The sequence below is a fragment of the Momordica charantia genome (assembly GCF_013281855.1).
Source record: "Momordica charantia cultivar OHB3-1 chromosome 8 unlocalized genomic scaffold, Mcharantia_2.0 BLBB01000008.1, whole genome shotgun sequence".
Classification (NCBI taxonomy): Eukaryota; Viridiplantae; Streptophyta; class Magnoliopsida; order Cucurbitales; family Cucurbitaceae; genus Momordica; species Momordica charantia.
Genome location: NW_028275166.1, coordinates 7,622,193 through 7,648,979, shown reverse-complemented (window position 1 = coordinate 7,648,979; position 26,787 = coordinate 7,622,193). Strand labels below are relative to the sequence as shown.

General features: G+C 32.3%; 3 protein-coding genes across 3 annotated transcripts; 2 read left to right on the top strand and 1 right to left on the bottom strand.

Moving 5' to 3' along the window:
- Nucleotides 1–4,316: 4,316 nt before the first annotated feature.
- Nucleotides 4,317–7,728, top strand: LOC111020934 (uncharacterized). The gene is made up of 4 exons (XM_022297733.2): nucleotides 4,317–4,567; nucleotides 4,924–4,973; nucleotides 5,070–5,122; nucleotides 7,046–7,728. Exons 1-4 carry the CDS (start codon nucleotides 4,341–4,343, stop codon nucleotides 7,451–7,453), a joined length of 738 nt encoding a protein of 245 aa, XP_022153425.2. The 5' UTR covers nucleotides 4,317–4,340; the 3' UTR covers nucleotides 7,454–7,728.
- Nucleotides 7,729–10,528: 2,800 nt separating this feature from the next.
- Nucleotides 10,529–11,744, bottom strand: LOC111020971 (zinc finger protein 1). Its single transcript, XM_022297776.2, has one exon. It carries the CDS (start codon nucleotides 11,458–11,460, stop codon nucleotides 10,639–10,641), a length of 822 nt encoding a protein of 273 aa, XP_022153468.1. The 5' UTR covers nucleotides 11,461–11,744; the 3' UTR covers nucleotides 10,529–10,638.
- Nucleotides 11,745–23,730: 11,986 nt separating this feature from the next.
- GOS11 (golgi snare 11) lies at nucleotides 23,731–26,623 on the top strand. Its single transcript, XM_022297808.2, has 5 exons — nucleotides 23,731–23,981; nucleotides 24,777–25,016; nucleotides 25,493–25,660; nucleotides 26,039–26,152; nucleotides 26,367–26,623. The coding sequence occupies exons 1-5, from the start codon at nucleotides 23,931–23,933 to the stop codon at nucleotides 26,478–26,480; spliced, it is 687 nt and encodes a 228-aa protein (XP_022153500.1). The 5' UTR covers nucleotides 23,731–23,930; the 3' UTR covers nucleotides 26,481–26,623.
- Nucleotides 26,624–26,787: the final 164 nt, after the last annotated feature.

The window sequence follows — 26,787 nt, the reverse complement described above, 5'->3', positions numbered from 1 at the left end:
TTAATGTATGTATCATTGACTAAAAAGTCAAAGGCTTCTTGTGGGTAATTTTTCAAGTTCAGTCGAATATGATGCGATATGGTACCACGATCCTACTGGTGACTACTACTTCCTCACACATAAATGTCGCCAACTCTGTCTTCCTACTTAAGCTTAAGGCATCCACGACCTAATTGGTCCATCAAAGCAACAGACTCTATCACCATATCAATCAAATTTTGTAAATATGTCTTACTCATTGTCATCCCTATGTTGGTGTGAGTTTCTCCTGGGCCAGGAAGTCAAACATCGTCACATTATCCGTGTTGATGGAAAATTGCGACCCACGCCCACATTCTCAAGCCCCTGCTCTCACATGTTATTCAACTTTAAAAAAAAGGATTAATGGTATAAAAACACAAGTTTATAAGATGTGATCTAAATTTTAGTGGTTCAACTTTGAACATTTAGTCCATTTAATCTATCAACTCCTTTAAAAAACTTAAATTATATAAAACTTTGGATTAGACATAATGAAATATTATAGTGGCATATCTATTAGACTGATTTTAGCTAACTTTGTGTGATGTTGCAAACAGTTGAACATACTAAATTAGAATGTTATGTCAATATTTTATTAATGATATTAACTACAGAAATTAAACCAATAGAAGCATATTCATCATATTCTACCATTTACGAATGTAATCGAATGTTTTTTTTTTCTTTTGAGTTCAACAATTTTATTGGTGGGCGTTCAAACCATCCATATTTGAGATGACAATTAATAACTTATTCACTTGAGTTAACTTGAGTTATACGTGAATTGGCGTGATTGAATGTTTTTAAGATAGGGGTCGATAAATACAATGATAGAAAGTACCAAAAAGTAAATGAAGGTTATTTTCTCTAAAATGAAAACTCTCTTCTCCATACAAAATTTGAAAGAAGGTTTTATTTTTAGTATTAATTATCCTTTCATGACACAAATGTCTCTAGAAGTTAAAAGAATATGACATTTTTTTTTTAAAAGACCAAGGAAAATGACATACGTAAATACTGTCATCTTTCATATTCCTTTAGTACAATTCGGATTTAAATGAAGATATATTATTTTTTGTCAAAAAATAGGTATTTTACTAACTGAACCATTCTCAGGTTAGCGTGAATACACCATATTTAATTTATGAGACGTTATAAATTTTGTTTGAACTTGAAAAAATACAAATTTTGATTAGAATATTACCTGACATGTAATGAAAATTTGAACCTAGAACCTATTAAAAAAATAGGAATGACTTAATCACCTATTCTTTACATTTGGTTCATCAAGCCTCATTTTCAAGTTATTTCTATCCTAGTGTTGGAAGGCTATTCTTAGTCTTCTAAATTCATTTCGTCCCTTTGTTAGGAATATTGTTTTGGGAATGGTCAGTGATGTTTTGGCTCCTGGCTTCCTTTGAGTACCTTAGTATAGCGATATAGAGTAAGGATTATTAATGGTGCTACTAGCTCTCAACAGTTTCTAATTTCATAGGTCCAGATGGAGAGTGACATGAGCCATGTTTTTCCATTAATCTTTTGGAAGTACAGGCTTTTGTAAAAGTTATATCTCCAAGTTTGGAGATGGAGGACAAGATTATTTGGACTTCCGCGACGACATCGGGGTTGTTTTCTATCTCAAGTGTTTGGGCCGCTCTTCACTCCAAGGGCACCTACGTGCCTTGACATCATACGATTTGGTTTTTTTTTTTTTTTTCCTATCCCTAAACATTCTTTCTTGACCTGGTTGGCACAATTCGTGATCGTCCGTCGACTCGTGATTGATGTCCTTTTGATCTAGGTTCTTGTGTCCTTTGTTTTTATGGGATTGAAACTAAGACCATATTTTCTTTTATTGTATTTTTAGCAATCTTGTCTCGGGTTGTATGATCGCTTCAACGGGCTCTTCATATCGTATTTGTCCATAAGATACATGGCTGAAGTGGATCTATCGTATTAGTAGAGGTCGGTCACTTAGATATACGATGTGAATATAATTCCATAATATAGAGGGCTTGCTTGGGGCTGCATCTATATCTCATATTCAGAGAGAACGTAATTCTAGAATTCATGGAGGTGTATATAGCCCGACTTCAGTTATATTACATCTTATTCAAAGTGATGTTTATGTTTGTGCTTTCACTTTGACGTGATAGTATTAATTTCAGAGGCTGAACTTTGATGGAGTCTATTTTCATAACTGAATTATTTTTTCTTTTCTAGTTCGTAGTTTCTTGCTTTTGTTTGTAATTTTTATTTTGTTATTGGTTTTGTTTCGTTGTTTTTCTTGTTCGATTTTTTGCTGTTTTTTTGGTAGACCTTCTATTCATGTTATATATAATCATGTAATCATGTGTACCAATTTCATTAAATTTAAGCATAAAAAGTGATAGAAATGCATGAATTTTAAAGGGTTATTTTTTTATAATTATATATATATATTTTTAACAAAGGCAGAAAGTGTGGAATTACAACCTAAAACGAATCATCTAAAATTAATCAGAGTGGCAACCAAAAGACATTCGTTTAAATAATACAACTTTTTTTTGTATCATTGAGGAAACAAAGTTAAAGGTAAGAACATTTCTTTTTCTTTTTCTTTTCATTTTATTTAAATAAATATTAAACTTTGTGTACAAAAAACATATGATCTAAAATTAAACCCGTTTTGGCCCTGTAGTAAATTTTAAAATAATTTTAATCTTAAAGATAGCTTACTAAATAATATTGAACATGATTTTTTTTTTAATTTTAAAATAGTTGTAAATACTTAAATTCTTTTAGATTTGCAATAGAATAAAATTTTATCGAGACCTCCTCATCAGAGATAGGTGCCTTAACCACTTGAACTATGCTCAGTTTGGCATTACAAGATTATCTTGATTAGATAGCAATTCTATTGTTTTGATAAATTAAAGTTGAGAATTTATTCAAATTGAATATCATTTTAAGTTATAAATATATAAATTATATATATTTAATTAATTAAAAAGTTAATCTAAGTATAATTCAACTGGTTAAAGTATGAGTAAAGAATTGAACTCTAGCTCCACGTATTGTTGTATCAAATTAAGAGAAGAGGAATATAATGATGAAGCTTTCTAGGTTAGCCACTAAGGTGGGTCCATCATAATAGACGTTTTTTTTCCTACTTTAATCCCTTGTTAATATACATGTAACATAATAATAATTAATAATTCAATATTGTAAAAGAAAAATAATTTTAATGAACTAATTTTTTTAGATAAATTATTATACCTCTAACAAAATTTGGAACACATGTCAATTAATAATAATGTAATTTATGCTCTACTTTTTTAAAATAAAAATCATTTTTTTTAAAAAGGAATACTTCGTTAAAAAGCCGCAAAATCCTTAATGTCCAGACAGCCCAGCCAAGAAGGGATAGAAACCGTCTAAACCTCACTTTCCTAAATTTCAGACGCTCTTTGCGCAATGGCGTGGGCGCAGAAATTTGCCTCCCTATCCACCTTTACAAAATCAGTTACCTCACAAAAAGAACTCAAGGCCTGAATTTCATTCACAACCCAAATTATTTTCGATAAATCGGACACCTTTCCTTGCAAGATCTTCACAACTTCCAACGAATCGGATTCCACCCTAATTGGAAAAGACACAGGAAATCCAATGCTTGAAGGCTTTCAAGGATGGCCAAAGCTTCTAACATTTTGACACTTCCACCAATTTACTCCTTGCTAAGATTATTTCTCCTTCCCATTCTTACTATAACATCTCTCAAGTTAATATTCAAGTTTTATCATATTTTTTTAGTTCAACTTATGAAATAGACTGAACTATCAATCTTTAAGATGATATTAAGATATTTTATCCACTTGAGCTATATTCGAATTGGTATGTCTAAATTTGTCTAATAGAAGGTAAAAGAAATGATTATAATCCACGTTTTTTAGTTAAAAGATCAGTCAAACTATGTTGAAATTAGCATATTATAATTAAAGTTGTAAATTTAATACTATGTTTATAAATATAATTGGACAAAATTAGAATGCATTTTGAAGAGACATTTTTTCCATTATCAAGAATCATTTGCCATTATTAAAAGTGAAATGAATATAAAAATATGTTTGAGAGGAAGGAGGGTGGGCCACAGCCCAAACCTTGGCACTTTAATGGGCCTGGCAAATGAAGAGTAGTCAGGCCCATCAAAATCAGCGAGCCACAGCCCAAACCTTGGTAGTTTAATGGGCCTGGCAAATGAAGAGTAGTCAGGCCCATCAAAATAAGCGACCTGTATATATTCATTGCACTTCCCCCAAATTCCATCGCGTTCAAGAACAATGTTTGGCGCCAGAGTCAGTTGGGGTCGATTTTCAAAGCGATTCAAGCCTTTCCAAACCAGATCATTCTGCTCCAAATCCCACACTCCCACCAATAACAATGGCAACAACAAGGTTGAGTCGGATCTGAGCAGCTACGGTGAGGCTTATAAGCAGCTGGATAACCTGGACTTCATGACCGCCTCCAAGATCCTCTTCACTGATCCTCCCAAGAAGAAGAAATTTGGGTATCCCTTTCTGGTCTCTATCTTCGTCTTACATGGCTGTTTAATCTCCGTTGTGTAGTTTGATACTTGGAGTAGCTTCTGTTTCTGGGCACTGAGTTCGTTCATCTTCTTGCTCTCTGGGGCATTTTATCAAACATTTTGTGTCCGTATCTGTAATATCTGATGGCATGGAGTGGGTCGTGCTGTATGATTGTGTACATTTCCATGGGGTGGTGAAATTTGAATATTCAATAGCAATACCCAGCACCATTTGTTTTGTAAAGCTTTATTATAAAAGAATTTGTATCAAATGGTCCATCAATTTTCTCTCCTTGCAACCGTGATACATGTATTTAACATCTTTCTTTCATGCTCAGGATTGATTTCCATCTGGTGCAACTCTTCTTTGTTTGCATGCCTTCTTTGGGTACCTTCTACCTCTCTCTCTCCTAATACAGTGTTTGGCTAGAGTCATTATCTGTGTCTTAATCATTTGCCTAAATGCACTTATTTCCTGAAACAGCTGTTTATTTGGTGGCCCAATATGCTCGTTATGAAATGAGGAAAATGGAAGCGGTAACTAAATTTAAGGGCCTCATTTTCAAGTTTCTTAAGTTTACATTCTGCATTTACCGCTTTGTATGTTCTTTAGTCTTAATATTGCCTGATGACATTTGCCCAACTTGATTTCATAATTTAACGTCATTACAGGAATGATCTTTCCTTAGTTTTCACTGTCTTCCATATTTTGGTTTATTCTCACCGTATGCTAAGGTTATAATGATTTACAGGACAGGATTGGAAAACAATAGCAAACCCTTTTTATATGATAACTCGAATAGGGTTTGATTATTGATGTAGCAAGCTTTCAAGTGTTCGATGCCAAACATTTATGCAGTACCTCTGCAAAATATATAGTTTATGGTTGTTAACTAGATGTTCCTATATATATTTGTAGTTATGCATGAAAAACCTTACATGGAGGATCATAATTATTAACCGTGTCATAATTGGCAATAGTCTTATTGGTCGGAGCCCATTTTTGTTTCTATAACACATAGGATTTTTGTTTAGAAAAATACTTGGCTCCTTAACAGTAAGGAGCAATCTTATCCTTACCACCATTAAATGTTTGACAACTTAGAGAGAAATAAAAAACACAGACTTTTTAAAAAAATTAATGAGTTGTCAATTTTCTAATGGGGGTGAGGACAAGATTTGGTCCTCGACGTTAAGTGGCAAAGTATTTTTCTTTTGTCTAGGCTCCTTTTGTGTTGGACTTGTCATTTTATAGGCTTGTTTGCATTCTTTCAGTTTTCTCGATGAAAGCTCGGTATGATTTTCATTAAAGAAAAAAAAGTTCAATAAGATCGCCTAGCTCCTGCCTCTTTAATGCCCCTCTCATCCTGCCCCGAAGCAAAAAATGCCGTTCCTTTATGAGACAAGAGATTTAAGTTTTAGAGGTCATTCAAGAATTAGTGTGCTGTAGGTATATTTTCTTTTATGTGATTTTGGATTATCATAAATATTGTTGTTAAGTTACCATTAATTCCAGTTTAAGAGGCTGTTGAGGTACATTCATCTGAAAACTGTTTTCAAAATCTTATTTTCGAACTTCCCACCAAAAAAAAGAAAGCTAAAATTCAAACTATCTTTTTGAAAATTTTGTTAAATGGTTCTAATTTCTGTTTTTTTAACAGTTTGAAAAACCATCTTACCAAATAAGTTTTCCAAGTTGGAAAATTATTGTTCATTCTTAAAGATAGACAGTAGTTTTCAAATATAGCCATGGAATAATCTTTAAGTTTTCATGATTAGTAATTATTTAATTAGATATCAATGTAAGAGATGAAATGACTGCATCATCATTTCGTCTCTTAAATCTAGATTAGTCTATATGTTCATGTTTGGCATCATAAACTTTGATTTAAAAGCTCAATCATTAAAGACTGTTAAATTATGAATTATTATGATAACTAGTAATTGTCTCAAGAATTAAAGTTATGATATCTAGTGGTTTCAAGAGTGGTTTGGTGTTAAAAAATGTAATAATTTCATATGTGAACAGCCTTTGCTACATGCAGTGAGTAAATCTGGGAATGTGGAAGGTCGGGAAGCCAAAAGTTCACAGTTATATATATTTTTTGATTTCATATAATTAGATTAATTTATATACTACTTATTGGCCTTATCTTTTATAGAAAACTGAAATGTTGATAGAGTCAACCTTTTGTAATTATCATTCTGGATCCTAGGTACTTTGTTTATTGCTTATAAAATGGTCATGAGGAATCTGTTTCTGTATAAAATGGAAAGCAAAAAAAACTGTTTTTTCTTGGGTACTAAAAGGCTAGGTGGCAATGAGTGGTAACGCCATTCAAATCCACAGGGATTTGGATATTTGAAGTTTTCCTTTGGTTCATTGATTTGTCTCTTAACAATTTTTTTCTGTGATTTTCAGTTATTCAATGGTTTTCTTAACCAAAGTCACCATATCAGGACCTGGAGCTGAAAAGGAAGAAAGAAGAAGAAGAGAAAGCTAAACAAATGGAGTTAGAAGAGACCGAAGAAATTCAGGAAAAGAATCCAGAGCTACAGGAGGTAAAAATAAGACTGGATAAACTTGAGGAGACCATAAAGGAAATTGCTGTTGAATCCAGAAAACCATCAGGAAGTGGTACGACAAAGAACTCTGAAAAAGATCGAGAAGGTGGTAAAGTCAAACATGGGGAAAACAACATGGGGAATGCGTCAGAATCAAGTAAATCTGTGGAAGACCATCTTGGCAGACAAAAAATAGAACTTGCTCCAGTTTTGCCCAAAGGGCGCGAGAGCGAGTCTACATCACAAGAAAATGGTCAGCATCCAAACGACGGTGGAGGATCCTCTCCAGATGCCAAGAGATGAAGAAAATGCCTCTCTTAACATGACCGAAATATCCTGCACATGGTACTTTTCCTTGATGAAGCTAGAGAAATGGGAGAATGTTTGCCAAGAATCCAACTGGTTTTAGGTTTTGTTTAATAATATATTGCTGGAGGCAGTAGCCTACATCATAAACAATGTAAATGGTTAATAGGTAAAAGGTTCATGCCCGTTTTGTTGTGACAATTACCTCATGATGAACAATTGATTTCTGTTTGTGTTATGTAAATGTACCCAGCTACAGACCATTTATTCTCTCTCTCTCTCTCCCAACCGCCCCCCCCCCCCCCCCCCCCACCAGAGTTATACTTGTAGTACTGAATTTTGATGAAGTCATTGGCAGTGGAATGGGACTGAAATAGATTTCCAGTCATTGTCATCAAAGTGGGCAGCTAAGTGGTTGTCTTCCTGCTTATCAATTGCAGACCCAAAGGTCAGAACAATTCCAGCCCCACCTTTGTCCCAGGTCTCCTTACTATAGATGTAGCTTGAATTCTACTTTGTACAATAAATTCATGATATACAAACAATTTTTTTGGACCAAACAGGTGGCTTTTTTTTTGGATTTGATCAGACACATTAAAGCATTAACTTGACATTTTGAAGGTAGAATATTAGAGAAAAAGGATGCTTTATTCATGTTATATACTTTCTTTTTCCATAAAGCAAAGTAGTCTAATTAAATATATTGGAGTTGAGACCTTCTCTAATGATGACTAGTTATCTTGAGAGAAGACACTGATTGGTTAAAACTTCACCTGATGTATGTGATCATAGATCTACAATTTTTTGGTCCATCTCTGGCTACTTTTGTTGTGTATCTGAAGAATAATTGTTCGGAGTTCAGCCATGTTTTTTTTTTATTGAACATTCATTTCTGTTCCAACTTGTTTTAGTAAATAACATATTACTTGATTTGATGAAACTTGATTCATTACTCAACCTCAGATGAATCACTTATGGGTTTTGTTGAGAGGCAAAAATCAAAGGCTATGATTCTTCAAGGTTGCAAAATTGGCAGTCTAACCCAAATAATGGACACCCCAACTGATGAAGTAACAAAGCAACAGATGGCCAAAACCCAAAGTTTGCTCAGTCATTTTCAGAAAGGTTGTGGGTGTGATAAAGGTAAGAGATTTCTTTTTATTCTTGTCATCAAGTGTCTTAATTGCAGGATTTCTGTTACTTGTACATCTTGATAGTAGAAGAAATTAGTTCCATTATTATGACTAATGATCATGGTTTAGATATATGATTAAGGTGAACATGATTTGCTCTGGATATGAAACCCCACCACTGGTTTGGCCTTATTAGGAGATCCTGTAGGTCAGAAATCAAGACAATGAAGATTTACCCACAATTTAATAATGTGGAAAAAATGATGATGGTGATAGAATAGCTGAGGGGGGAGGGGGAGGGTAATTATGTCAATGTGGCTTCATTACTTTTTCACAAGGTTTGCTATATCTCTATACCTACCTCTTTTGATCTTCTAATGTGATGGTCTATTACTTTCAACTGCAAGTGGGTCAACAATGTTGTCATCCACTCCATCACAAACCATTCTATTTGCATACATATATTCATATGTCTCTGTATGGTGGTCTCATTAAATGAAAACTACAAGCATCCAAATTTATGCTCATTTCATGGACCACCACATCATACTATTTAGTTTTGGAATTTTTTTTTCCAAACAACTAGGAGTCGGAGTTGGACTTCCCTATACTCAGGAGCACCTATACCTGCCCCAAGGCTTGGACTCAAGAGACACAAAAGATTTTTGGTATCAAGTTCACCGAAAAGTTCAAACTTGATACTTCTAAGTCAGTATGACCAAGAGACCTCAAGCTCTTACCAACCAGTCTGTCCCTCAAAGGCTGGTGTTTGAATTTTTTTGTGACCCTTTTGTCCGACTATACTATATTGGAGCTTTCTTGAATCCTCTCTCTCCTCCTCAACATATTTGATTGACAAGAAGCCTAAAATATAATGTTGGATCTTGAATTATGACATATCTTCATGTTTGTCTCTGAAATTTTTTAATCGTACTTTTAAGATTCTATTTATTATGTAATTTTTGTTGTTATAATTTTTGTTCCAACTGTACTGCGTGACCTACACGATGTTAAGTAGAGAGACTCTCTAGAAGCCTCTTCAGCAACTCTCTTGTTATTTTATTTTTATTTTCTTGATGAACAACTCGTGTTTGAAAGCAATTCATTCACAAAGAACTTAAGAGTTTCTTCAACAAAGGCCAAATTGATTCGATCTTTAGCAATTGCAACTATTTCTTTTTTGATAGACAAAAAGAAGTCTAGAACATGATGGTGGATTTTGAACTATGTAACAACTTCGTATTTCATGTTTTTCTCCACATTTTTCCTTATGTATTATACTTTTTATTAAATTGCTTTGTTGCATGTCAAAGCGAGTATAGGTCAGTGGTAATTGACATATATTTCCAATCAAGAGGTTGTGAGTTCGATCCTCCACTTCTGCACTTGTCACATAACTCCTCGAGAACTTTAACAAATAAAACGGAGAAAAGAAATTAGCTTGGATTTCAAAATTGAAACTATCCCACTTTTCTATACCAACCAATTCAAGAGATAAAAATCTTAAAATTTTCTTTTTTTCATTGAATTTGAAATGAATAAATATGGAGAGTATTGGTATTCAATAATAGCCCACATTTCTTCTAGTGTATGCGTGTGGAATCAATCTTAATTATAACGGCCATAAAAGCATGAATGAGAAATTTCCTCTACACCTAAAGCTTAGCCACTTTTACTAGTGGAGACTTGAATCTCTTTCCATCACTACTTTTTTCTAGAGAGAGAAACACAAAGAGAGAGAGAGAGAGTATTACTTTCTCAAATTCCAAAGTAATTTCAACAGAGACTTTTTTTTTTCTCTTTTTTGTGTCATGTAATAAATGGGAAATTTTTTAAGGATTATCCTCTCAAGAGGTCTGCTTTTGTTTCTGTTGCCAAAATGGATTATTTACAGAGACAATCTTCTCAAGTATTGGAAACAGAAAGGGGAAAAAGAAAGGAAAAGAAAAAGATCTAAATCAATTCCCATCTTAGCAAAAAACATGAAATTTCAAAAATGGAAAAAAAAAATTTGGAAGGAGAAAGAAAGAAAGAAAGTTCCCTTTCTGATTAGAGCTTAAGAGACAGGTCAAGCTTCAACAACTCTTCTTGTTTAGCCTTCACCTTCAAATGGCTGAAACCGCCGCCGCCGCCGTCCCACCAGAACTCTCCGACCTGCTGCGTCGGCGGTGTCGGCATCGGCGTCGGCGGGGAGAATTTCTTCACACCCTCGAAGCGTGCAGCTCCAGTGTTCGACGAAATGCCTCTGAGACCTCCGACGTGGGAAATCCCCTGCTGCACCAGCCGCCCAATCGCCGGCTGCTGACCGAGCGGCTGCCGCGCCCACCCGCTGCCGTGCCCGTAAATTCCCGACGACCCAATTCCAGAAACATCAAAAGAAGGCTTGTGAATCATGGAATGAGCCTGAATTCCAAGCGACCTGCTGAAGGAGCCGTGTAGAGGCAGAGAAGCCATACTCGAATACCGATGCGCGAGCCCGAAATTGGAGCCCGACCCGACCCTTTGGGTCCTTTTGGCGAGTGTCCGCTCTCGCTTGTGGGCATTCTGGTGGCCCCCAAGAGCCTGAGAGCTGTAAAATTTCCTCTGGCAATAGTTGCAGGAGAAAACCCTCGGCTCTGTCTCGCCAGCGGCGGCGGATTCCGCCAAATTCGAATGGAAGCAGTCGATTAAATTGAGTTCTGGGTTCGACCCATGATGAGAATCGTCGTTGCAGAGGCTGAGGTCCAACCCCAGTTCGGAATTGGGGTTTAATTGGTCAGCTTTTGGATCTCCATTTTCAGGGGGCGGTTTTGGACATGGGGGAGATGACTCTGAAGTTGAGATGATTGTTGAAGTTTCGGAAGGAGATAGTTCTGATGTGGGAAGATCCATTGGAGGAGGAGGAAGAAGAAGAAGAAAATTCACAGTAGAGAGAGAGAGAAAAGAGAGGAGAGAGAGAAATTTGGGAAGGTTATTGATATGGTAATAAGTGGTAGTGGGTTTGTATGTATAGCAGAGAGATGGGCACTGTTTTACAGTTAGAAGGTCTTAATATAGGAAGTCAAGCGAATAAGAAGAAGGAGCTTTTCTGATGTTTGGCGCCTGCGTGTGACAGGGTTTCACACATATGGCCTATGTCCCCATTTTGTTTTTTTCCTTTTCGAAAAATAAATATATACTCCGAGTGGTCGGATCAGCTTTTTTTACATCATCTACTAATTTCACGAGACAACCTTATAATCATATAAAATTTGGTTTGTCTTGTATAAACAATACTTTCATGCCAAAAGCGAGAATAGTTCAACGGTAATTGACATATATCTTCAATCAAGAGATTGAGTTTTGTACTAAAAAAACAATACTTTCGCACTGACGAGATGATAGTATTCCTACCCGCTACCCACTTTTTGACAAATAACGAGAGAAGAGAGACTTGTTTGTTTCTTCCCTAAAAAATAGATCCTTGTAAAAAAAAAAAAAAAAGCTTGAGATAGAGGAGATAGAGAAGTGTTTTTCTTTTATATTTTCAGATAGATAGAGTTTGAACTCATACCACCAATGTCCCTTAAGAACCTTTTAGATTTGTGGTGCTGAGTCATATCTTAATAAAACCATTTAGAAAGTCTAGATTTAAGAAAATTGTGTGAGGGGTAGGAAATTTAGGTTCTACATGACGATGACTTGGATAGTAGGTCCTTATTCATGCTCGTTGATTATATTTGAACTTTTGTTAAATGATTAACAAAAACAAAAAAAAAATTAACAAGGACGGTAGAGCTTTGAAATTACTGAAATAAAACCGTTGATAAAGTTTAAGGGGAAGAAATTTGAGAGATTAAAATAAAATAATTCATGAATATTTTTGTCTCCCTAAAAGTTAAAATTGGTAGAAATTAGAGTAAACAACATGATGAGATTTGAGTGCAAAAATGAGATAGGTGGACATGAAGATGCTGTCCATAACGAATAGCGGTGCCGTAGTTTTTACTAAAGATGATTTGTTGATGTCCAATAATTTAATTTTTTCTTAAGATTTTGACTTTTTTTTTTTTTTAAGTTGTCTTATATTGTAATCTCTATAAATTTTACATAATGCTATTTGTTATGTGATGTATTATTAAAACGATGTTAAAAGAAAATTTTCAAATACTTGATATGGTGTAGCAAAAGGGAAATTTAAATATAATTTTAGTTTATAACTTTCGATTTTTGTTTATTTTCATTTCATTTGGGTTTTGTATTTTAAGTTTGGTTCATTTTTAGTTTTTTTTTTTATTTTCAAAACCTTATTTTCTGTTTCTAATTTCTTCATTTTTATTTTCCTCCCATAATTTCTTTCGATCATAATTTTAGCAATTCATTCACTAAATTTCTTGAAATCTAGTCGTGTATTAAAAGATTTCCATGGTGTATAAAATTTGTGCTAAAGAGCTAAATTGGTTGTTTTTTAAATGTACAGATTCCAGAATGGACGTTTGAAGTTCAACAACTAAAATGAATGAAAGTCGAAATTATAGAGACCAAATCAAAATGAACCAAACTATAAGAATATATGGACCAAAATAGTATTTAAAACTAAAAGCAAATATCTCTTCTCTTGTTTTTTTTTATTTGTTAGAAAGTTATTTTTTTTTTGGTTAAAAGAGATTATTTTTTTTGGGTTATAATACAGTTTTTATTCCGAGAGTTTTTCTTTCTTTTTTTTTTAATTTATAAAAAATTCTATTTTGGTTTCTAATTTTAATAAGTTCTAAGAAATTAATCAATGAAAAAATTGACATTATGTGTTTTTTATTGTTGATTAATATCTATGACAAAAAAACTAAACATCACTGTATAATTAATATTCTATGATCTAAAACTAACTTGAATTTAACTCAACTGGTTAAACATTCATCTTTAATTAAAAGGTGTGATTTTGATTACCCACCTTGTTTTTAAGGAAAAAAGTTAAAAAGATGAAATGAAATATTATTACTAGAAAAATTTTGAACATTTAAGATATTTTTTTGAGTAATATATTTAAGATTGAAAATATTAAAAATAGGTCATATCACTTTTGATAAAAGTTTTAGCTAAAAAGATTGAATTTACGATTTATTAAAATTCAAGACTAAAATAAAAATTTCTAAACATGAGGGACAATGAGGATAAATTTTGGTATGAACTAAAAATTATATTTTAATTTTCCTCATATATATATACATACTTTTAAGGTTTTAACCAATTATTGTTTTTTGAAACAGATTAATTGTTTTATTTTGGGTATATCAAGAACATAAAATATAATGAATCCTCTAAGAAACAAAATTCAAAACAATGATGTGATTTTTAATATCTTTCTAGACCTGGCTTCAATAAATTTAATGTCACTTCAATCTCTTATCCATCGTTTGAAAAGTTATTCAACATTAATTTGTGTGTCTTCAACTATTTGCTAAGAGTATGAATTTGGTCATTACAATAGCAACTTCTTCAAATTAATAATTTAATCAAATCAGCCCAAAATCAATTAATTTGTTGGCATAATCAATCAAGACAACAAGTTGAAGCCACTTCAATTTCTCCTTGTGAAAAGTTTTTTTTTCTTTTAAATTGTTAATTTTTTGCTCTTAATTAATATACTTGTTGATTACGGAATATGTAATTAAGACGAGTAGTTATCTTTTTTTTTTTTAATTTCTTCTTTTTTATGCATCAACCTTTTAAATACGATTTTGATGAAAAAAACAATTCAAAACATAGTTTGATAGATAAGAAATCTAGATGGTTAGATCCTTACAAAAATACGAAAAAGCTGTTAAAAAGGAATTCTAACTAATTTATTTTTTACATTATGACATAAATGAAAATTTCTCTCTTTATTTCTTTGAACTATTTTGACTTTTTTAATTTATAAAGCTGATAGTTATGATAAAAGATTGTTTGATAGGAAGCTACGCCGCTACTTGTTAAAAAACTTGAACTTTACATGAGAAAAATTTAATGCTAACTAGGAATAGAAGCTAAATACAAATAATTTTAAGTATTTTCTTAAAAAGAAAAAAACCAAAGTATACTTGTACGACAAGTCGATTGTCGTAGCTAGGCTAAGTCTTGTCGTTTAATTTATTAACCTACTTGATTTCTATTCTCTCTCTCAATGAAAATTTATTTTTTAATTTTCTTTTCAAAGCCTCTAATAAATAGTTGATTTCAAGTCTTGACTCCGCTCCCTCCCGCGTCTTTCTTAATACATTGTAGCAAAAATCTTTTATGTATTTTAAAATATATTATCTATTTCTTAAATTTTCAAATAGTTAGAATTCTAATTTCGGAATGTTACATTATTCCAATTTTACCTTTTTTTTTTCTTTTTCTAGATCTCACGGATAAAATTTATTCGTTTCTCCTTCGTTCATATATCATATAATGATATTAGTAGTATATCATAGGTATGTCACATATATATTGTAAGTACATATATCAGACACTCATATTAGTAGTATATCAGATGTATATTACAAATACTCATTTTAGTATCATATACATATATTACTAGTCAGATATATTACAAATATATTATAGATATATTACAGATATATATCATTTTGGTAAATATGTTATTTTAATATTGGCCCTCCGTTTTTTTGAAAAAAAAATGCTATATTTAAAAGAACTAAATGCAGTTGCTATTTTGCTAAATGTTTTTCCATATTTGGAATTACCTCTATAATATATCATATATTATCAATATTATGGCTGGTATTTTCTAACATAAAATGAAAAAATACAAAAATTTACAATTAAATCACATATGAAGCATACATATATAATTTTTTTTCTCTATATAAATAATAAAAATAAAACGATCTCCGATGATCTCAACTACTTTTGATTGATGTGCTTAGTTTTATGTTCCTCGATCATATTTCATTTTAATAACATTCAATATATAGTCTTGAATATCTATCAAGTCTTCATACAATATAAAAACATTATTTTAGAATCATTTTCGTTTTTTCTTCTCATCTTTTTACTATAAAGAAATTTATATTCAACGAAAATTGAATACGCGACTTGAATAATTCTCTACCATACCATCGAAAATGTAATTGCCATCTATCTTAATTATTTAATTTAAGTCATTATACTTTTACAAATTTCATTAATACCATCCCATCTTTTGATCAAAACTTGCTACACTACATATGTTCCTACAATTTTGCAAAAAAAAAAAAAACATATATGTTCATACTATAATCTATATAGAGTCGTGGAAATCCAAATGGGTCGTATTCTTGGTTGGGCCTCTAAATGAACGATAAAAGTTCTAGTCTCTCGTTCTACTTTTCAGTCAAAATAATATTTTAAAACCGGATCAAAACTCATACTTCAATTAATATAACTCGTCAAAGTCCCAACATCACGAAAATAAAATGTTCCACATTCAGAAATAACTTGATATAATATATATGCTGAAACTTCAATTATTCTTAGCGGATACTAGTAATTCTTAACATGGTATTGAAGAATATCATTACTATTACTAAAAAAAAATGGAATACAAGTTTGTATCAAAGTATAAGAACGATAATAAAAATTTAATGGTAGGGAATCAAATTGAAACTTAAGGCTAAAATATAAAGACGGACTAAATTTATAACTCAACTACATTTTTTTAATATCACCTCTCTCACAATATCATCAAAATATATGACTGTGAAACATTATCACTTAATTTTTATATATCTATGTGGTTTATGAGAGAACTATTTCATTTTTATGACTATAATTTCTCATAGTATATGACTTTTTGTGAGTGTAGAATTTGAATCATAGAATACAAAAACAATGATGAGTTAGTGGGAAGAGAGGATTGTGACTTCAAATACATTAGAAGAAATGCCTCTTTGTCCACTCAAAGCTAAGCACTTATAAATAAAAAAGAAATTTCACATCCATTTTTGTGGTTATATCCAAAGTTGAATATATATATATATATCTTCACAAATTTAATTTAAAGGGTTAGGTAAGCATCCACAAGTGGTATTATTCATCCAATCAACTTCTTTCTATTATCACATCCTTTAATTTGTGTAAACCCTACCATCTTGTTCATTTCTCTTTTTTTTCCCTTTCAAAAAATACAAATACAGTTGGGGTGATGGGACAATTTGAATCTTAAATATAAATTTTAGGAACTACAAAATTCAACTTTATATGTTGATTTTTTGAAAAAAAAATTAATTTAGTTATGAATTTTTTAGAGATAAAAACAAAAGATAAGGAAGAAATCACGAGTAAGCGAGTTTAATCGTTTAGAACAACAAATTGAAACGGAAATTACCATGAAATAGAGTAGAAAATTTGTTGCAGTTAGAATTTGTATATAATTTTGAGAATGTCTCTTGGAAATTATAAAATGCGAAAAACATAAACTAATCCGTTATTAAATCAACATGTTTTTGAAAGAAAAAAAAACGAGAATGGTAAAGGATCTCAAAACAATCGTTGAAAATTTTTGTTTGACGGGTTAATTAAAGCACTTATGTCTGACTAGAAGGTTATGAGTTCGAATCTCTACCTTCATTTTACATGTTGTACTCCAAGAGAAAAGAAAAAAAGAACACTGTTATTATTTTCTCCTAAAGTTACACATCTTCTGAAGTTTTGCATTTAGTTTAAAAAAAGTTATCGGAAACTTAAACGAATCAATTCTCACTTGATTCATTCTTTTGACTGTGCTAGCATCATCGGATACGGCAACAGAGATTCTTCCCACTTCACTCTTAGGGGCCGACTTGTAGGTTATTGAATTCCAACTTCGAGCTCTTTCGACTCTAAACTACCGTGTGCCTATTTGGAGCTTTTCATAGGCAAAGTCAAACATTGGTCGGTGACAACATCAGCATGCGTTATATAAGACTTTAAGCGCACCTTCACTACCCATAGTCGATCTCGTTACGAGGTTGCACTCAATAGTCAATCAATTCGTTTTTCCGTAGGTTGATGCTTTGTATCGCACGCTTGTTATATTTTTTATATAGTGTTCACACGTTGTACCCTATGAATTAGTTCCAAGAAAGCGGCCGTTCACGTCTGAAATCTTGGTTTTTGATGTAGTTGCAATAAGTTTGCTTTTTTTCGTCGAGATTGGGTAGGTCAGAAATTTAATTCAAATGTTGTTTCGTAATAAAAGAGTAATTAATTAATTAGTGAGTAATAGCTTTATTTTATATTTTTGCAAGAGTAAGCAAGAAACAAAGTTACAATAATCATGGTGTAATAGGACTTGATTGAATGAGTAATTTACGTGTTTAAGTTATGACAGAAAACTGTTCTAAAAAAAAAAATTATGATGATAGAAAATCACACTAATTAAAGTCATCACCCTAGCTCTCAATGATTTTTTTTTTCCAATTTCTAAAAAATATTAGGAAATTATCTATTTTTTTATAAATTGAATGAGTAATTTGCACCTTGCTGAGTTAGCCAATTTCACCGTGAAAGTTTTGATTTTTATTAATTGAAATCATAAGATTGAAAGTTCTGTCCATGTTGAACTAAAAAAAAAAAAAACTATAAATTCCAACAAGTGATTAAATTAATTTTACTATATGAAAACTATGCTATAAAATAGTCCAAAAACAACCAATAAATTACCTAAAATCCAACCAAAAAAACACAAAAATAGCTAAGAAACACTCATCATCCCTACAAAATCAAATTGCCAGAGAGGCACATTTGGAAACAGGACTAAAATGTAAAAGACTAACTAATATAAATATATATCCAATACAAATTATAAAGTTAGTACCCTAAAAATATTAATTATTTGTTCATCGAGTCAACCGAGTATTCAGAAAAAAAAAAATGAGTCAGCCGTCAAGAGCTTAGTTCAACGGTAATTGAGAATGTATCTCTGACCAAAAGATCATGAGTTTAAATTTTCCCACCATATTTGTTTGTACTTAAAAAAAATGCGTGAACCCTAAATTTTTTGAAATGTAGCAATAGATTTGTATCAAAGGGGTTCCGATGTGTATAAATTTAATTTCTATTAAAATTTTGCAAATAAGATGATCATTTTTTAAAAGTTCAAAAACTAAAATGAACGTTTTGAAAGTACAAGAATTAAAATGAACAAAACTTGAGAGCAGGGACTAAAATTGCTAGATATTTTTGAAAGCATAACGATAAAAAATGAACCAAATTAAGTCTAAAGTATTTGGAACAAAGTAAAGACCAAGATTTGTATATAAAAAGTTATAATATAAAATTTTGTCCATCCCGTATGAAAATTTAGGAGCCGTTTGGTAACGTTTTCATTTTTTATTTATTGTTTCTAATTTTATTAAGAAATCTAAGCATTTGAAAGTTATCTATGTTTCTTGTTTTTCATTTTTCTATAGAAACATTCTTAAGTTTCTTGTTTCTTGTTCACATTTCTAATTTGTTCAAACATAAATATAAATATTGTTTTACCATTATTGCATCCATGAGCGTGGAGTCATACAATTCTATTTGAAGAAACAAAAATAAGAAATAGAAACGTTACCAAACGGATCCTTGTTCAACCACTGGAATTGGCAGCAAATCGAAGTCAACAACTTTAGCTTTATCGGCTACATAAGAATCGTTATCATATATTAAAATTTGAAGTTGAATTTGATAAACTTAAGACTTGTAAAGTTAAACACAGAGTTCATTGTTTGGGAAAGATTCCATTTAAAATGAGGAGAATAGAAAAAGAGATTCTGATTCCAACTGTTCACTTGATTCTATCCATCCAAACAGAGAGTTGTTCTCAACAAAACTCTGAGAACACTTCTCAATCACTTCAAATGGGAAACCCTAATGAGACCCAAATAAGCCTTAATTGAGAAGCCAATGGGACCTCCCCACGTGTGAATAGGAAATGTGGTTTGTCCTTATGCATTCTTCAAAAGGTGACAAATGGCCGACAATTGGATTGAGGAATTGATATCAAATAGAGAGGGAGAGAGAAAAAAAAAGAAGCTCTTTTATTAGGGTTTCCATGGTGCTGTCCCACATCAAACACTACCAAAAAAAAAAAAAAAATCAAACACACATATATCACATCTTCTTGATTATGTCGCTCTCTTGTATTTGTGTCTCGGACCCGTTTGATAATTATTTTGAATATACACATCTCGTCGCCCCAATTCATTTGATTACTGTTTCGTTTGTTTTGATTTACGTAATAAGTAATATGAAATATAGGAAGTTATAGATAAAAACTCTTCAATGAAAGGAGAGGACTCCGAACCGTCAATACCTAAAAATCCAAATCAACTTAGGACAATCCCAAGAAAAAGATTAGATGATTGAACTAATTTTCTACTCAAAGTTGAACACTCTACGAGAAGATTAATCAAAACCTAATTTGAATGTTTAGGGCTTACAACTTAGATCAAGAATTCAAAAGATGAGCTCTCAGTATCAATGGCGAAACACACTGAAATTTATTTTGTCTATTATTGTTATGTTCACATCATTAAGACCATAATCTCAAAGGAATAAGTTAAAAGACTACGCTACCGACCTTATTGATCAGGTGGCATAAGTGATTTAAAAGAAATATCTAAAAGTAATAACTCTTAAGAAGTCTACAACAAGGTACTGAACTACCCTAACTAACTAAACATACTCTAGAAGGATAAAAATGGAAAGTTATAAAATAAATCTTAAATAAAATGTAGCTCATAATTTAAAAGTCCTTCGGCAGTTCATATGAACAAGTAAAAAAATTACTAGAGTTTATTATTTCTTTTTTAATATCAATAAATGGAGGAAGGTCACGATATTATGTCTCCTCGGAAGACTCGGAGAATTAAAGGGTCGACCTTTGTACTTAGTTGTGGAAACACCCATATAAAATCTCGTTTAATTGAATTAAGGTCTCGCCCATCTTCAACCTTGCGCACCCGTCAGGTCGACATTCAGCGAACTATTTGACAATAGGAACCGTCGGTCGAACATCTTGTTGGACACTCAACCTATAAATAGAAGGTCTCACTCTAGTATCAGGTATCACATACTAGCTCGATCTTAATATTAAAGTCGAATTTATACTGACTTGAGCTTTGATGTGTTTGTCTCTCTCTTGTGCAAATCTTTCCTCGTTGAGTGACATTCAAACTCGTTACAATCACCTAACAGAATCGCCCGCAGAAGTCCCCATTGACTTTCTCTCTATAAAAACAAAGCAGTTCTGACCTAGACCAAAAATCGACATGAGACATATGTTAAGCTAAGAAATACACAATTGAAGTATGGTCTATAAACTAAAATTTGAAAAATAGAAAACAAAAAACAAAATATTATAAACGAGGCTTAAAATTATTCAAAGTTAATGAATTTTTAAATTCTTGTAAAGTATATAATTTTTATTGTGAATGTTATTTGTTCATCAGATGTCATACTTATTGCTAAAGTAATTTGGTGTCAAGCACACACAAACCCTATTCACAATTATCACTATAACACATATTGCTCACCAGTACCATAAAAGCCTATTAAGAGGCAAAACAATGTACATGAAATTGAAGAGAGAAGAAAGAAAACTTCAAAAGGAAAAATATCCAATTTTCACATTTCTAATTTTATATTCTCTCGTTGTTTTCGTTCTCGTTCTCGTTCTCGTGGTGCCTTATATTCTTCCTCAATTTTCACAACAATTTTAATATTTAAGGGTTGTTAAGTTGCCAAAAGCAATCCCTTAGAAGAAAAAAACTAAAACCAAAATGGTTTTGAAAAAAATATCAACATTTTGATTGTTTATGTTAATGAAGTGTCTTTGACTGAAAAGAAAGGAGATGCTATTGGGTAAGAGTGCACTTACTTTTAAAAATTTCGTCTCTCTTTTTGGCTTATATCCAACTGGAGAGAAAGTCCAATGTACATGATTTCCTTTTTGTTGGGTTTTTTTCTTTAGGTTTCCTAAAATTTTCTTCCCAAAATCTTTGTGTAGATTTTCTTTGTCCACTTTTAACTTGGTGCAATTGATGTGTTAATTAAAGTGGTTCACTAGTATAATAATAAAGTAAATTCAACCCATAAAATATGTTTCTTTTTAAGATGCTACTTATTGAATTAAATCGGTTAAATACGAAGTACTAATAATCTTATAAAACCATCGAACTTGATCAAATTCTATCAAATAAAACGACGTGGGAAAATTTTATATCTTTTCGAATCTAATCTTCAAAACCAATGAAATGATATCATATCTCTCGTGAACCAATAAAACTTGACTTTAGCAATCAATTTGAACTCTTCAACTCGATCGAGTATATTCTAACGTTATATTCAGATGGATATAATACAATGGTTCATTCTTAAGCTTATAAAGAGAATATGACACGATTTGATTAATAAATTATTCTCCTCATCAACCCACTTTGAAAAGCTATAATTATTACTATTCAAATATGGCCACTAATATTCTTCTAAACCATCTTTTCCAAGTAATACTTCCAAAAAAAAAAAGGCTTGGTTTTGTTGACTTGCATGTAGAATAAGCATATATAACTTTGCAAAGTATAATTTGGCCAAAGTATTTTTTTTGGGGAAGCAAAGCAAAGCATAAAGTTTGGAGTGACTTGAGAAATTTTTATGGAGCAAAACTACATGCTTTTGGTTCAAGTCTCTAGATTACAAAGCTAAAAGTAGTTTAGGAAACAATTTTATTCCTTTCCATTAATTTTTAACTAGTTGAGCAAGAACTCACATTCATTTGGAAGCTTAATACCTAAAGCACGAAATATACTTGTCTATGTAAAATAAGAAAGGTAATTGTAACGATTAAAGTGATTATTTGTATAAATTTCTAGAACTAAATGTGATGATCGAGTAGAGAGGAGGGATACATATGGATGAATTGGTAATACATCTGAATGAGAAGGTACGAAGATTAGGAGGTCAATCGACCCTAAGATTGCTCCAAGTCAAGCACGCTTAACTTTGGACAATGTCATAGCTAGGTCATAGGAGATACAAGGCTGGGGTAATTAGGGCAAAATCCAGATTCCAAATCTTGGTTCAAATTTTGGACCTGGGGAGTTACACTCAAATAAAATAGATATTTAAAAATTTAGAAATAAAAGTAAAAGAAACATGAAAATTTAGGACTAATAAATGAGATTTAAACCATAATTGTTCATTAATTACCGAAAAACAAAAGAGAGGAAAAAAGGAACAATTTTGCCCCATTTTTTTCTAAATTTTTGCTTTTGAAGTTTTGATTAAACCAAGCTATGATGCTCTCATGTGTCTTTTTTTTTTTTACATTTTTTTATGCTTTTGAAGTTTTGATTAAACCAAGCTATGATGCTGTTATTTTTTTTTATTTTTTTTATTTTTTTAATTTTATGGAAGCCATGATAAGTTTATATGTGGTATCAATTCATCCATATGTACATCTAAATTGGTATCTTTGAAGATGTTGCCAATTCTGTATCTTTCTTTTAAGATATTCAATTTTGTATCTTTCTTTTAAGATATTTATGATTCAAAAATACGAAATAGAAATTTGAAATATGTCTTAAAATATATATATATATATATATATTTTTTTTTTTTTTAAATATGCCTTTTAGATTTTAAATCTTGTGATAGGTCTTGATTTACTAGACACATTTTAAAGTTTAAAGTATCTATTAGACGGACACATTTTAAAGTTTAAAGTATCTATTAGACGTAAATTTTGAAAGTTTTAAGGCCAAATTTCATTTTCTAATTTTAATTTATTTTTTCAAAATTAGGGATTAGATATATACAAATCCAATGTAATGTGACCCGTGAGAATAAAGCCTTGGGCTCAGAATGAAGTTTGATGGCCCAATACTACAATTAGACCAAACCTTCAAAGGCCCATAATCTGGTTTCTTTGAGAATATTGGGCCTAGACAAAGACCAGAAAATATGAGCCCGGCCCAGATAAAAGATCGAACGAGGTGACAACTTTCATGCAACCGCCTAAGGCGCCGACGTTTCTTTGAGAGATTGAGCAAAGTAAAAGTCAACGGAAATTTTCATCCGTTGACAATTGTGGGACCCAGTGACAATCCAATTATTCAGAGTTTCGAAATGGGAACGGCTGTAGAGGATAAGTTTTCCTTTTCCCGTTCTTAGAGGATTAAAGCTTACGCAAAAATTTATGTATTTTGCTTCGCCAAACTTTTTTTACCGGTTGATTGCAGCAGACGATCTGTCTCGTCTCCGAGCGAACCCATTTCTTCGTCCTCCGAAGCGGAAATTTCCCCAATCCATAAAAAGAGGAGGAGGAATTGGAGGTGGAAGGAGAGATTCGAGAGAGAATTCGCTGAAATTGGCCCTGTTTTTCTTATCATTAATCGATGTCCATATCCATGGAGATGCCTACCTCGTGGGATGCTCTTCGCAAACAGGTCCAATTCTCCTTTGAATTCCTTATTTATTTATTTATTTTTGTTGTTGGTTGGAATCTGTTTGGTTCACTGCTATAATTTTTCTCGATTTGGTTCAGTTTTGGCTCTATTTCTGATTGTCGGCAACCGTGAATCTTGTTGTTTGAAAAACGATTAATATGAGCGATTTTCGTTGCGTGCGATTCCAAGAATTAGCAAAGATTGATGGTTTGACTTTTAGCTCATGATCTATAGCTCTTTAGGTATGGCGATTGGCGAGTTTCGAATTCGGAGGATCGGTTGGATCGTCCAGAGGCGGGCAGGATCCCGAATTTGGAATTTGAGATATTATTTTGGTCTTGCCTGCCAGCGTCCGTTCTATTATGATATTACCGATGAAGCCGTTAACCTCAGGATTGTAGTTCTTGCCTCCGCATAATTCTTTATGCTTCATTGTGCTATGTTTTTTTGGAAATGATAAGATACTTAGAACATTTTATACACACAGATAAGCTATTTTAAAAAGATTGACAGTCTGGGTCTGTCACTTATTCGTCCTCTGTCATTCAGATTTTTCAAATTTGGATCTTGTTTGGAAGGATCATGAAATTGATTTATTTATTCATAATGGAGGATTCTTTTTTTTCTTTTAGACTGTACCTTTTGGAAATAGGACTATATCGCTCTGCATCGCCAATTTTATCTCATATATTTTGTTTGTATGAGAGAGTATATTTTTTCATTCTACATTATCTCACCTCTGCTGTTTGATTAATTGTTACTTGTGTAATGAAAATGTTTCTTATGCGTTTACAGGCAAGGAAACTTGAAGCTCAGTTGGATGAGCAGATGAATTCTTTTCGAAAACTAGTTTCAACAAAGGTTTCTACAAATGTTGATACTGCAGAGAGTGATGTTGAATCTGGGATAGAACGTCTATTAAAGCAGCTCCAACAAGTGAATTCACAGATGCAAGCTTGGGTCTCATCAGGTGGTTCGGAAATGGTTTCCCATACCTTGACTAGACATCAGGAAATTCTTCAAGATCTTACGCAGGTACCCTGTCTTAAAAATTCTTGTCTAGTAGCAATCTTAATCTCTTCACATTGGAAGGGAAGGAATGTGATAGTTGCTTGGGTTTTGTCTTTTCCGGTTTATTCTAATAAGTTTACTTTAGATAAGCGATAGGCTTTAAGCTTCTCATTCTGCAAACTACATAACAGTGAACTCAGGACTTGGTTTGGCATTTTTGTAATAATGGTAGGACTTAGGAGCGCAAAACATTATTTTTCCTCATTGATTATCTCCCTTTCCTCTAATTAATGACATTTCTGAATGTGGGGAGTGATGAGTTTGGGGATAACCATTGGACCTTTTTAGGCTCATTTGTGAGACCTGGTTTAGTTATAGTCCCAGCTTCTGCCAGATCCTTATTTTCTCTTCATTTTTCTGCAAAAAGTCTGTTCACTGTTGTACTTATGATTATTCCTTATATGGAATCTCAGACCAAGTTTTGTTGATTTTAAGTGCAGGAGTTTTATCGTCTTCGCTCCAGCCTGCGAGCTAAGCAAGAACATGCTTCACTTCTAGACGACTTCAGGGAGTTTGATCGTTCAAGACTTGAATTGGAAGATGGTCTGGGTACTTCAGAACAAACTCTTATAAAGGAGCACGCATCTATTAGCCGTAGCACAGGACAGGTATCTTTACCTCTATGGCCATATCATAATTATTTGCATAGACAAAAGAATTCCATTATATTCAACTTGAAAGTTTAGTATATTGACATGGAGCCATTTTTGGTTTAATGACATTATTACCATATTAATAACTATAATGAGCAACTTATGAATAAGTGAATCAGGTTTTGCAACCTGCCGTTGATTTTCATGCTAGTAAGTTAGTAAACAGCTACTTACATATTGGACTCAATTTTTTTTTTTGTTTTCTTCCTGCTGTGGTTCGTTCATATCATTGTCTGTTTGTTTGACAATGGTTGAATCTTATACCCAAAAAAAGGAAAAAAAAATATTCATCATCAATTTTAACTGGGTTTTTACTGAACTTGTATATTGTAGATGGATAATGTGATTTCACAAGCCCAAGCAACCCTAGGTGCACTTGTCTTCCAGCGATCGACCTTTGGTGGCATCAACTCAAAGCTTAGTAATGTTAGCAGTCGCCTTCCATCAGTAAGTGGTTGTGGCTACTCTATTTTTCCATTGGTAAATTTATGAAATGATCTCATACATGCATATCTGAGAGTAATGTCCATTTCGAATAGATAGTTCATTTTAGTTAAATTTATAAACTCTTCATCAGCATAAGCATACACAAAGATCCTGATTAGATAGCGTTCAAATGATGAATCTGTTTGATTGATTTTGAACTCCAATGATGGTGCAGGTAAATCATATTCTTGCAGCAATTAGGAGGAAAAAGTCCATGGACACAATCATACTCTCCCTTGTTGCGTCCGTATGCACATTTCTGATCTTTATCTACTGGTTGACCAAGTGAGTTGTGATTATTTGTTCTTGGCAACTGTGTTGAAAGTTGTACGTGCTTCTTGTTTTGATACACTCTTTACAGGGTCCAGCTCATCTTTTCTTATTGACTTTACTTGTAACAAATTTTCCCAGTAATTCATTAAATATTATTCATATTTTGGCTGAAATTTACCGGGGCGGGTTTACCTGGCCGGAAAACTGAAGTTGGTGCTTACATCTATAACTACTGTTATTCAACATGGGGAAAATTTATCCTCTTTGTCTCCGGATGGGTTTTTTAGTTCAACATGTGGGTGGAGATTCGAACTTCTAATATT

Excerpts from the sequence above, each read along its gene's own strand:
- LOC111020934 (XM_022297733.2), top strand. The coding sequence starts at position 4,341 with ATGTTTGGCGCCAGAGTCAGTTGGGGTCGATTTTCAAAGCGATTCAAG. Across the intron at positions 4,568-4,923 it reads CCCAAGAAGAAGAAATTTGG|GATTGATTTCCATCTGGTGC; the intron begins GTATCCCTTTCT and ends TTTCATGCTCAG. Across the intron at positions 5,123-7,045 it reads AAATGAGGAAAATGGAAGCG|GACCTGGAGCTGAAAAGGAA; the intron begins GTAACTAAATTT and ends TCACCATATCAG.
- LOC111020971 (XM_022297776.2), bottom strand. The coding sequence starts at position 11,460 with ATGGATCTTCCCACATCAGAACTATCTCCTTCCGAAACTTCAACAATC.
- GOS11 (XM_022297808.2), top strand. The coding sequence starts at position 23,931 with ATGTCCATATCCATGGAGATGCCTACCTCGTGGGATGCTCTTCGCAAA. Across the intron at positions 23,982-24,776 it reads GGGATGCTCTTCGCAAACAG|GCAAGGAAACTTGAAGCTCA; the intron begins GTCCAATTCTCC and ends ATGCGTTTACAG. Across the intron at positions 26,153-26,366 it reads TTAGCAGTCGCCTTCCATCA|GTAAATCATATTCTTGCAGC; the intron begins GTAAGTGGTTGT and ends ATGATGGTGCAG.